Below are 12,800 nucleotides of genomic sequence, written 5' to 3'. Positions count from 1 at the left end.
CCACCTTAGGTGTACATGGCTGGCGCCTTAGCCGGTTGAGCTATAGGTGCCGAGCCGACTTGCACCTTCTCAAGAGAGAAAGGGCCGTGTCTCTGCCCCTGCTATAGAAGGCACAGAGAGGGATTAGGGTACTGGAAAGACAGAGTGAGCTTTCCCTGGATGGCTGGGGGCTTCTAAGTGTGGTCTCAGGAGCCACAAAGTGGAGGAATTTGCTGTGTGGAAGAGCCAATACCCACCTGCAAGAATTCCTGCCTTTGGGCAGCAGGTAGGGCTGCACTCTAGCCAGGCTGCAGGGAAAGAGAGCCCCATTACTTTGAAATAATTTCAGTAATCCCTTAACATTCATTGAGCACTCACTTTGTCCATATCAACTCATTTAATCCTCAAAACAATCTGTTAAGAAGGTGTTACTGTGCCCATTTTACACATGAGGAAACTAAGGCCTTATCCAAGGGTACCCAGCTCAGCAGCTGAAGAATTGCAGGGTTGGGGCCCAGATCTATAACCACTCAAGCTATCAGATTCTTCTAGGCTTTGTTCAGGGGGTGGAGATGCTAGGGGAGGGAGACAGGAAGGATATGGTAGGCAGCGGGCTGTCAGAGGAGAAGAACCATCTCAGCCTTATTTCTTCCCCTTCCCTCAGAATGGAAAACTTGCTCTTCTGGACTAGTGGCCTCAGGCCAGAAAATCTTCTTTCTGTTTACACTTTGCCTTGTGGTAGACGCTGGGGAGACAGATGGTCTCTCCATAATAGTGTTAGACTTATTTTTAGCATGTTTGATCTGTAGTGTATTTTAAAGCTGCTCATCTTACTTGCTTTTGACAACTGGAAGAGGAATACAGAGATAAGCAAGATTTTGTTGTTCCCATTTTACAGATGGGAAACTGAGGGTCAGAACAAAGTCACATCACTAGATATGGTCGAGGAGCTGAGAATCTTGTCTTTAAACTAGAATGTGCCCTGATGCTCTTTCCCCACTGTCCCAGGCAGGGTCAGCCTTACAGCATTTCATCCCCCCAGCCCAGGAAGGGGCTGATGCATCAATGGTATGTTGAAAGCACCAAGCCCCATTCCTGCCCCTTTGTTATCCCAGGACCGCACCAGCCTAATGGGGGCCTTGAAAGGCTCTCAGGTAGCCTGCATGGGCCTGGCTCATTCCTCTGTAACAAATGGGCAGGGACCACCTGATTCTCCCTGCTTCTAACTTCCTCCTAGGCTACAGGAAGAGATAAAGAGAACACGATGGCTTTGAGAAGCCTAAGTTTAGAACAGAGAGAAGGGCAGTAATAGAGAGTGGCACCTGGAATTCATAAACATGACTCTGGGCAGGGGCAGCTCATTCGGCACAGCAGGGTAGCTACATGGGTCAAGCCATGGAGGCCAAGGGTGACCAAGTAGACAGGAAATTTGACAAGAGAGAAGAAGGCCAGTGCATAGTATGGAGTAACCCTGGTGCTAAACCTGCCTAGCCCCAGGAAACAAACTCAATCTCACTCCCAGCCCACCCCTTGCGAACTCATCTGGACCTCAGCCCAAGCCTGTCCTGAGCATAAACATTCCACCACCAGACCTGGGCTCTAACAATAAATGAATAAGATATAGGGAAGACAACTATCTCGCTTTAAAAATCAAGGAGTCTCTCTAGAGAATCCACTCTTAAAACACATATATAACTCAAGTCTCTTCCACATGTGGAGATTGTACACTCTGTAACATGCCTTCACATGCATGACCTCATTTGGTCCTCACATAGATGAGGTGAGTCACCAGGAGTCACCTGGGGGAGAGTCACCAGGAGTCAAGCCCCGATGTGCAATAGTTGGAACTGAAGTTTGAATTTAAAACTCTTAGAAAATGTTCTTAAATGCAGAGAGTGAATTTTGGGTTGAATAAAGCAACTGCTTTTCCCTTCCATGAAGCAGCAGCTTTTTGACAACCAAGTTGGAGAACAGAGCTACATGAAGCTGGTTGTTGTAGGTGGTCAACAAGCATTTACTGATTCAGCCCAGAAGAAAGTTAGGGGAAGTGTGTTTGCAAAGGCATAAAATGTTTTAAACACACACATAGGACCTACCCCTATCCTAAGGGACCTTATGATTGGATAGAAGGTTCTGGGCGGTAGGGAGCACAGTGAATATGGCTTTGTGGCTTTGTGGCTTTGTGGAAGGGACTATGCCTCCTCTTAGAGTCCAGGTATCTTCAGTCTGTCCCAGGGATTCTGGTCAGAGAAAATGGCTATGCTGTCAGAACATCCTGACTGCCCAGACAGCCACACTCCAGCATACGGTCCTTACTTAGCCCATGAGAAAAGCCTCAGAAATGAAGACTCATTCCTTAAGAGAAGCACTGGTACACACAGAAGGGTTCTGATTCAACCCAGAAGGAAGGGGAGTGGAACTCAAGCCCCAGGCAGCATTTCCGAGGGAACCTCCCAAAGGCTCTGGGAGGAGCTTGGCTAGCCCTGGGGTTTGGAATGTAAAATGATCAGGACTAGTGGGAAGATAAGTTTGCAAATGGCCTGTCACTGGGGAGGCGGATGAGGAAGGCCTGTGTTCACTGTGGATGGGAAGGGGCAGGCAGTTGTGACTGACCTGCTCACTGTCATCCCTGACATTCGAGACTAGGGCTGTCCGGGCACTGAGCTGCTGGGACACCCACCCCAGCAGAGGCCAGAGTCACTGTGCCTCACCTCAGGTTTTTGCCCCAAGCCCTGGGAAGCCTTTACTTGCTTAAACTGGTGCCCAGCACAAATGCAATGAAGGAAATAGGGAAACCTTGGCCGGTGCTCAGAGCCTCCTTGGGGCAGGACTTCTCACAGCATGAAAAATTTATTGCTTATTTCTAGGCTTCTAGGTAATTAGAAAATAAAGAAATTTACAAAAAATAAATAATCAAGGTCACCAAAATGGTGCCTTTTTAAAATGTTTGCTTTTAGGATACTAATGCTTTAACCAACTCTTAATTTATATGCAACATGACTATTCTTTTTCCAAGAAAATTGCAAGAGTTATAAAATGTTAATTCATAGTTCAGCAAGTATGGTCCTGACAAAGAGACTTAAATTTAAGGTTTTACAATGAATGTCTTCTCTTTTTAATCCTTTCAGTGTATCCCCAAGACTATTATATCCTCAACTGGAGATAAAGCCAAGAATCTAACTTGCAAGGTCCTTTGTGATAGGAAGCCAGGGGAAATAGCCTTCCAGAGCCCTGTGGAGAAGCCTGCCTGGGAAGAAACCACCTCAGAGGCTGCAGAACAGTCTCTTCTCTCCTTCCTTCCTTCCCACACTCGGTGTACTGCCTAAGGACACACACAGATGACATATGAATAGGAATTTATTTCTGTGTATGGGACCAGAAGAGAACCCTGTGTGGGCAAGAGTGTGCAGACTCAGTGTAAAAGCTGTGGTGGGACCCCTTCCACCTATCCAGGGCTAAGCTCTGCCTCTTTTCCCTTTCTAGTCACATTCAGCTTCTCCTGGACATCTTGCTATGGACTCAGCAGCGGGCGAGGGGCTTCTATTGTCTTTCTTTGATCTAAGCTGGCCCCTAGGTCAAATAAGGAAAAAGTCTAAGCCGGTGTGGGCTCAAAGAGAAGGTGGGAGAGAGTCAGGGGACCTGAGTCAGAGGCAGTGATCACAGGGGTCAGATGGAACCTGGGGACATATTCCAGTTCATTCTATCTCAGAGAACCCCCCAAACCTGCATCCCCAATGTGCCCAAACCTAGGGTAGGGGGCACAGTTGTGAGGAAGAGGCAAGAAGGCCAGTTGAAGCAATGTGGGAACAGGGACCCTGGCTGGAGACCAGAGGGCATGTCAAAAGGATGTTGGCCCTGAGAAGGGAAGGCGCAGAATATTCCCTCCCTGGACCCTTCCTAGCCCAGGTCTGGGGAGGAAACCTGTGGAGCTGCCCTGTCTTTTCTGCCCTGAGTCTGTTGATAGTCTCATACTTTCACTTCAGCTAAGACCACATGGCCCCCTCTGAGGGATCATCAAGGGGAAGGGCCACCCCAGAACATCCTTCAACTCCTCATCACCATATCACCCAACCTAGCAGGAAGTACTCTTTGATATCCCCCCTCAATACCACCAACACCAAAGGATACGGAGAGCAGCAACACCAGGGCAAAGGAAAGGAAAGTGTTTCCTCCACATCTTTTTATCCCTTGGCTGTTTATTTTCCTGGGAGCCTCCACATCTGGGGAAAAATTCTTGGCATACCTCCTGATGGCAAAGACCAGTGTTCTCTGAGCCAAAGGCATGGGTGCGGAGAGGAGAGGCCCGAGCATGTGTAATCAGGAGTGGATGCAAGGGTGTCCACAGCACTACTCTTCCTTCCCACAATCTCCACAAGCTCTTCTCTGGAAGGCAGGAGGCCTTGCTTTTCATTCTGGGTCTGCTGTTCAATAGCCTCTTGGCCCTGGCAAGCCACTTCTTCCCTCCAGTCCTCAGTTTTTATAAACAGTAGGGTCTGGACTTGATTGGTGGATTTCAAACCATTTTTAGCAATAAAATATTTTTTCAAATAAATGCTTTAGCTAAACCTCAATATATAAGATTAAAAAAAAAAAGGGGCTCTTGAGGTTGGCACAAGAGTGAGTTAAGGGTACTCTCCTCTGTCGCTCCCCTTCATGTAGGGGGTACTCTACAGAAATGAAGAAAACCTTGAAAACCACCATGGTATAGGATTTCTAGAGAAATCTTTCCAGATTTAATCCTCCCAGAATCTATCCTAACATCCCTCTTATAAAGGCAGAGATGATATTCTCATGCTACACATGGGAAGACAGAGGACCAGAGAGGTTAAGGCTCTTATCCAACAAGCCCCAGAACTCCTGATTAACAACCCAATGTGCTTTCTACCAGGATGGTTCACTCTCCCAGAGCAGGCTTATGACATTGAGTGGTTAAGCCTATAGGCAAGGAATCCAAAGCCTCAAGCCCTTGTTATTCCCTCATTTGCTGAGTAAAGGTAAATAAGGAGATGCTTCTACAAGTCCCTGAGCTCAACTCATCTCCCCTGGAACTAGTGCTGGCCAACTCTGGCTACAAAAACATGGCATCCCGTTACTGAGTGTCAGAAGCCTAATGACCTCCTGTGTCTACTCCCTACAGGTGTATCACCTAGATCATGAGGTCATTCCTCTACTGGCTCCTCCCACTTCTCATTTTGGCCTCCATGGCCCAAGGCCAGTCAACAAGACGACCAAGACCCGGCACTGGGCCCAGGCGCAGGCCCAGGCCCAGACCCACACCTGCCTTTCCTCAGCCCCATGAACCAGCAGAGCCTACAGACCTGCCACCCCCTCTCCCTCCCGGCCCTCCATCGGTCTTCCCTGACTGTCCTCGTGAATGCTTCTGCCCCCCTGACTTTCCATCTGCCCTCTACTGTGACAGCCGCAACCTGCGCAAGGTCCCTGTTATCCCATCCCGCATCCATTACTTGTATCTCCAAAATAACTTCATCACTGAGCTCCCACTGGAGTCCTTCAAGAATGCCACGGGCTTGAGGTGGATCAACCTGGACAACAACCGAATTCGCAAGATAGACCAGAGGGTGCTGGAGAAACTACCCAGCCTGGTGTTTCTCTACATGGAGAAGAACCAGCTCCAAGAGGTTCCCTCGGCCCTACCCCGGAACCTAGAGCAGCTGAGGCTGAGCCAAAACCAGATATCCAGAATCCCATCTGGCGTCTTCAGCAAGCTGGAGAACCTGGTACTCTTAGATCTCCAGCACAATAAGCTAAGTGATGGTGTCTTCAAGGCCGACACCTTCCAGGGCCTTAAGAACCTCATGCAGCTCAACCTGGCCCACAACATCCTGAGAAAGATGCCACCCAAGGTCCCCACAGCCATTCACCAGCTCTACCTGGATAGCAACAAGATTGATTCCATCCCTAATGGATACTTCAAGGGCTTCCCCAACCTTGCCTTCATTCGGCTTAACTACAACCAGCTGTCAGACAGGGGGATCCCCAAGAACTCCTTCAACATCTCCAACCTGCTCGTGCTCCACCTGTCACACAACAAGATCAGCAGTGTGCCTGCCATCAGCAACCGTCTGGAGCACCTATACCTTAACAACAATAGCATCGAGAGTGAGTGGGGGCAGGGCTGGGATGGGGCCATGAGGAGGGAGGTTGGAGCTCTCTTTGCCCAAGCCTGAGCAGGAGAGGTGCAAAATCAGTCACTTTGGTTCTAGACTTCAAATCTTTTGGCCTTACTACTTGTTATCAGTGTGCCCTTGAAAAGATGATATTTGACTTCTCTGGGAAAATGAGAATGGTAATAATATCTTCTACCACAAAGCAGGCATGAGGATTTAATAGTTGAATATGAACAAAGTGGCCAGAATACCACACTTGGAGGATAATAGGGTCATCCACCCCTTCTCATCAGCCCCAGCTCCTTTGGCCTCTGGATCTGTAGGTAGGGTAGACATGGAATATACTCCTGGACATTCTCCTAAAAACTGAACAGAGATATTTGAATGTCCATCTCGAAATGTACTGGGCCTGCCTGCTACAGAAGGCTTCAGCTTTGAGAGGATGCTTCTTAAGTCTGAGCCTAGGTTTTGAAGAGTCTCTAAAAGCTATAGCCAGAAAGACAGCTATATACACAGGGCATACAACTGGTAATAGTGTGGCAGTCAGAAAATAAAGTCGGTGTGCTGGTGCTTTCTGAATCTATCTGGAAGGTTGTGATGTTTAGTTTCATTTAAGGGAGAATTTCTTAAGCTACAGTTACAGGCTCCTGGGCTCGGAGCTGCTACCCAGGAAAGAAGGCCAGGAGTCCCAGTTTCACTCCTAACAAAAGTGTCAGCTCTAAGCAGAGCATTAGCAGAAAAACTTAAATTGAAAGAATATTATCTGATCCTTGAAAAAATCATGCTATATCCACACAAGGAATGTAGCAGGTAGAGGGGCTCAGGGGGAAAGAGAACATGTTAGAGGATCCTAGATTCCAAGCCAAAGAACGAGAGGAAGATTGTTAAATTTTCTACAATCTTGAAACAAATGGAAGAGAGAATAGTATGAGGCCTGTTCACTCATCTGGGATAATTACAAGATGTGGGGGAGAGTTTTCAAAAAATCTTTTAAGAAATAAATTCAGGAAAAAGCAAAATCTAACTTTACCCTGCAGGTAGCGCATTACCCCCAGGAAGCTGTGTAGGCTGAAAATATAGACAGAAAGTATATCTCAATTAATAAATGGCTGACAGGTCTCTACCAGACTGTGAAAGAACAGGATGCTGGGGAATATCCCAGCCTTCTGAGGCTGAGGTTGTAAGAATCATGCCCCACCCACATGTGTCCACCCCCATCCAGCCTGTCTCCTGTGTCCTTAACAGACGGAACTAGCTGAATGGGACTTAATTGTGACAGGCTCAGTGTGACAATTAAGTTCTTAGCAATGACCATAATGCTGCCACCTGTACTGTCCTTTACATTTCACAAAATGCCTTTGCCAACATTGTCTCATTTGATGTTCAGGACAGGCACCACTTTCACCATTTCCCAGATTGGGGAACTGAGCATCAGGGTGGTCAGACAGCAGCCCAAAGTCATAAAACATATCAGGGAAAATTCACCTGTGTTAGGACTCTCTGGTTTCTCAAAAAACGGAAGAGGAAGAAGAGAATAACAACAATGAAGATGACTCCTTCTCTTCTTCCTCCTTCTTTTCCAAAGATGATACATGAGGCAAAGGAGAATTAAAAAATCCATTTAGAAGCTGTCATGTCTGATGCCATCCAACAAGAGGTGAAAAGGAAAATAGAATCTCAGGCCCTGGACACTTCAGAATCAACAGGTTCATCATGTCACTGGGGTCTCTGAGTTCTCCCCAGTCATCCTTTCCTCTTCCTGTCATCCCTGTTTCTGTTAACCATCTTCCGCCCATCCTCACACCTCACATCCAATTCGCAGAACACCTCCAGAGTAATTGTCACATCCGCCTGCAGGCTTCAGATCTTACCTAACTTCACTGTTTCTCCACACTGTAGCTAGAATCATCCTGTACAATATACACATGATCGATAGGATCTCTAAGGACCCTTCCAGATTTAACACCCCAGGATGTTAAGGTTCAAATAACCTAACATCACTCTCATAAAGACAATCCTGCTCAATGCCATTCTTCAGATTGCACATTAAGCCCCAACGTTTAGCTAAGTACTATTTGAAAGCCTACCACAATTTGGCAGTAACTTACATTCCTGGCTTACTCTCCTCCATACATCACGCTGCACTGTTACCATTCCCATATTCTACCATGAGCAGGATTTTGGGCTCCACAACTTCTTTTAAATCTGTCTGGTCTATCAGAACACCATTCCCCAGGTCTCCACCTGTGGTAATCCTACGTAGCCTTAAAGTCCCAGCTCAAAGTTTACTTCTGATTCTCCAGAGTAAATGTGCAATAACAATTGTTGATCAGGCCAGGCACAGTTGTAATCCTAGCACTTTAGGAGGCTGGGATGGGGGGATTGCCTAAACTCATGAGAAGCCTGACCCCCATCTCTAAAAATAGCTGGACATTATGGAGGGTACCTGTAGTCTCAGCTACTCAGGAGGCTGAAACAAGGGGATCACTTGAGCCTAAGAGTTTGAGGTCACTGTGAGCTATGACATCATGGCACTCTGCCCTTGGCGACAAAGTGATACTCTGTCTCAAAAAAAAAAAAAAAGATCAATTCCAACATAATTCATTTTGCAAAACAGTAAACCAAGTCTGGATGTGACTACACATCCCAAAGTCAGCCAGTTCCAGCGAGGGGAAGTCTGGAGTCCTTCCCATGGTTGTCCTCTTTCTCCTTCCTCATCTTTGCCTCCAGCTCACTTCTCCCCTTCTTTCTCCATAGGAATCAATGGGACCCAAATTTGTCCCAACAATCTAGTCGCCTTCCATGACTTCTCCTCGGATCTGGAGAACGTGCCACATCTGCGCTACCTGCGGCTGGATGGGAACTACCTGAAGCCACCCATCCCGTTGGACCTCATGATGTGCTTCCGCCTGCTGCAGTCCGTGGTCATCTAGGCCACACTCTGCTGCTGGATCTCTTGTGACCGCACTTGAAGCCTGGGGCCCAGGTGCCTGTGCCCAACATTCGTTTGCTCTAGCTCCTTGCCTTGCTCCCAGCTTTACCTCTCTCATCCCACCTTTCTGAGGCAGGGAACAGCCACATACTCTGTTGCAGCCTATGGAGCAAGACTTCCCAGGTCTTGGTTTGGTCTCACCCAGTTCAAAGACAGCCAGTGCACACCTAAACTTCCAGCCTTCTGTGGTCTCCCTTTGCTCCAGAAACACAGATGTGTGTCTAAAGACTTCACATCCCGTCTCCCTCCTCCATCCACCACCCCTGGGTAAATCTGGGCCATGTTGACATCAGATCTCAGTCCTGGGTGACAAGCAGAAGATAGTCAGCCCAGAAGTGAGGGCAGTGAGTGAGGTTTGTAAAGTCCAGCCGGAGGCTCCTCCATCCTGGGCAGCTCTGGCTCAAACAGACTGAGAAACCCAGTTCTCCTCAGCCAAAGATCCCTTCTTCCAATTCTGCTGCTCCACATCCCCGTTCCCCGGCAGCACACCTCGCACTGGCTCTGCTGGCCCGCGTTCTCCAGGAAGTGTAAGGGAATGACAGGCGGAGGGTCAGGGTTCTCGCAAGGGCCTGCATCATCCGGCTCTTCGCAGAGCGGAGCCGCCCCCGACCCCACCCCGGGGGAGAACACAGCACACGCCCTCCCCAAGGGGAGAAGAATGGAAGGAATCAGCCAGGCCGGGGATGGGGGTGGGGTTGGGGAGGGGGTAGGCAAAGATGATGGGCCCGCGAGGGTGGTGGGTGGAGAGAGGGCCTGCAGCCCCGGTGCCCAGCCTCGGTCAGCCTGAGGCCGAAGGAACGCAGTTCACAAAGGCGATCAAGAGGCACCAGTCCCGCCCCCGGAGTCTGCCCTCAGTCTGTGTGGATCGCCCACTCTTTTTCACGCTGGGTAAGAGGTGCCTGAGAAACCGGCAAGAAGGGGCAGAGCACCTCGAAATCTCCCAGAATCCTCTTCCGCATTTGAAAAATCCGCCCCCGCCTCTAAGGCGGACACATCAGCGACACCTGGTGGCTGGTGGGGGTAACGGCTGGCTCTAGTCTTCCTACTTACTCTCTGGGTTTCAACTTGTAAAAGCCATGGGCCACGTTTACGGGCGTGTCTCTCGTAAAAGGGTCTAAAAGGCTCAAAAGTGCAGAGGCTGGGGCTCATTCCCATCAAAAGGGAAAGGTTCGAGAACCCAGGTGAGTTTGCTCCCATTTGCTGTATGCTCTGCCAGGTCCTTCTGCTCTCGGATCCCACGTCTGTACACAGAAGGGGTGGATGAGCCTCGGAGGTCCCTCCGGCATTTGTGTTCTATGTCTGCGGCCCCACTTTAAATCATACTCTATTGCAGGACAAGTCCAAAATATCCTGCCTTTCCTTGCAGTAATTTATTCCCTGTATGGACCGTTCCTCCCCCACAGACTTCCCTGCTCTCCTTGCCTGGCCCAGGTGAGGGGTTTGTCAGGTCTCTGGGTGGAAGCTGGTCCAACAGGACTGCCTCGCCTTCACCTTCCCCCCTAACTTCCTGTAAGGGTCGCTGCTCCTCCTCAGCCCTCAGAATGAGTAGCTGGTGGAAGGCGTTGGGATGGGGGGCAGGGTGGATGTTCCAGAAATGAGTAAAACAGAGCTCAACCCCAAGTTAGAATGAGAGATTTTTAAGAAATTGGGTTAAATTAGGTTTCTAACTCCAAGAAATTCTCATGATACTTTTTCTCACCTTTCTCTTTTGCTAGTTATAGAAACCTCCTTCCCTTTGCGCCACTACAATTGCCTCATTCTTCCTAGTGCAGCTGGTTTCTCCAAGCCTCCTGCTTAAAGTCAGTATGTTACTTTGGCTATAAGCAACCCGGTGCTATGGCCTGGATAAGCTCCCTTCTGCACCTTATTGACACCTTGCAACCTCAGCCCCTCTGATGAGGCCCTCAAGGGAACACAGCTCTGTGGCTCCCCAGAGGGGAGGGGTCATCCCCTGATCCTGCAAACTGTTTTGTTTCATCAGCAACACAATCACCATCATCCCTTTGCCCATTTAGAATATGTCTGCTCCTCCATTGCTCTTTGCAGCCGGAAGCCAGAGGGGATTGGCGTTACATTGACTTTCCAGGTACACTTCCCCCGGCCTGCAACACACTCACAATGTGCAAATGATACTTTCCTTGGGTTTAAGCCCCCTCCTCCATGCACAAGTCCATTCCTTCAGTGCTGTTGGCATCTACATATTCAGGTGTGTAAGTAGGTGTGTGTGTGCTCTGTATGTATCTATTCTCTTGGAGACTATGTTTAACTTCGTGAAACGACTTTCACATTTCAACACGCTTGACAGCAGAGTAAATAAAGTAATATGAAGAACATCCTGCCTGAACTTGACAGTGTGAAAGGATGGAGAATAACGCCTTTAAGTCATCTTGCCACCCACCCTCTGTCCCCTGCCTCTCACTTGGCCTAAGAAGATAAGTGGAGAAAAGATCCTATTCTTAAGAAATTCCTAGGAAAACTATCCCAAAGCCCTTTCTTGGAGAATTTCCCCAAAAGTCACAAACCTCATGAGAAATTATTCCTAAAGTCAGACCAGAAATCTGATGGTTACCTTTGAAGCCCCCAACCCCAGTTTTTTTCAACCCACAGATACTAACTTGCCAGGGGTCTCCCAGATGCTCAGTCCTGAAACAAACACACAAAGACACAAAAGAGTTGTCTTTCTCAACCAAGCCAAGCTGGCAGACTAATTGTGGAGAGGCAGTGTACACACAAAATAGTGGAAGAGCTGTATCAAGGGCGGAGAACAAAAGACCAAATCATGTGGAATAGCTCCTCAGGGGCTAGAGCAGGGTGACCCAGAATCTCTGAGGGAAGACTGGTTCCAGAAGAGGGATTCATGATCCTGCCAGCCTACGCCATCTTCTTCAGTATAAAAACTCCCAGATGATGCCCTCAGCCCTCCCACCTGCCTACCAAACAGCTGCTTCGGTTCAACTCAGCAAGTGTTCAGTAGACGTCGACTATACATGTATACCAGGTTTCCAGCTAAGAATTCAAAGGTGGGTAATATACACCCCAATGCCTTTGAGGAATTCATAACTTGGTAAAGGGGGGAAATCCACAATTTGGTATGTCAATGTCTTAAATGTTTGTAATCATACCGTGTACAAACAGCACTGAGGAGAGGGCTTTACCTCTGCCTGTGGGAAACCAAAAAGGCTCCTGTCATGTGAGCTAGCTCTTAAGGGATGAATCATATTTTACCAGGTGGGAGAAATTAAAAAACAAGCACATACCAGGAGGGGAAACAGCATGAGCAGAGATGTAGGAGGACATGGAATCTACCCTCTGTGCGGGTGGAGTGGGGGAGCGGGGGCGGTGTCCGAAAAAGGAGAGGGTCGTGTTCCGGTCATGGAGTTATGTGGCTACAAGCCCTCAGCAGGGAATATACCCATGTCCTCCCCAAAGCAGGAGGGTTCCTGAATTTCCGTGTGCCTTTCTCTCCCCTATCCCTGAGAGGGGCAGCAGCAGGGTTGGCTGGCCAGACTTCTGTCCACACTGCCTGCCACCTCCAATCTATCAACATGCCTTGTGCCTCTCCTAATGAGAGGTTAGGATTAGGATGCCTCCCCCACCTCCTGCCTCCCTTGCCAGGTTCCAGGGGAACTGAGCTGCCTGAGCTAAATGTTTCCCTCACAGGTCACATATACACATCCATGGATTCTCCCTGAAATCCATGG

The 12,800-nt window shown here is 48.6% G+C and overlaps 1 protein-coding gene across 1 annotated transcript in view; it reads left to right on the top strand.

Annotated features, from left to right (window-relative positions):
- PRELP (proline and arginine rich end leucine rich repeat protein) overlaps window positions 1-9,328 on the top strand; it is an 11,543-nt gene extending 2,215 nt beyond the window's left edge. Inside the window, exons 2-3 of the mRNA XM_003792253.3 lie at window positions 5,117-6,099; window positions 8,865-9,328. Coding sequence (XP_003792301.1) covers window positions 5,133-6,099; window positions 8,865-9,040 — 1,143 coding nt within the window. The 5' untranslated portion in view covers window positions 5,117-5,132 and the 3' untranslated portion in view covers window positions 9,041-9,328. The remainder of the gene's footprint in view (window positions 1-5,116; window positions 6,100-8,864) is intronic.
- The last annotated feature ends 3,472 nt before the right edge of the window (window positions 9,329-12,800 follow it).

Source organism: Otolemur garnettii, unplaced genomic scaffold, assembly GCF_000181295.1.
Source record: "Otolemur garnettii isolate 467f Iridium unplaced genomic scaffold, OtoGar3 scaffold00055, whole genome shotgun sequence".
In the NCBI taxonomy this organism is placed as follows: Eukaryota; Metazoa; Chordata; class Mammalia; order Primates; family Galagidae; genus Otolemur; species Otolemur garnettii.
This window is presented reverse-complemented; position numbering and strand designations above follow the sequence as displayed.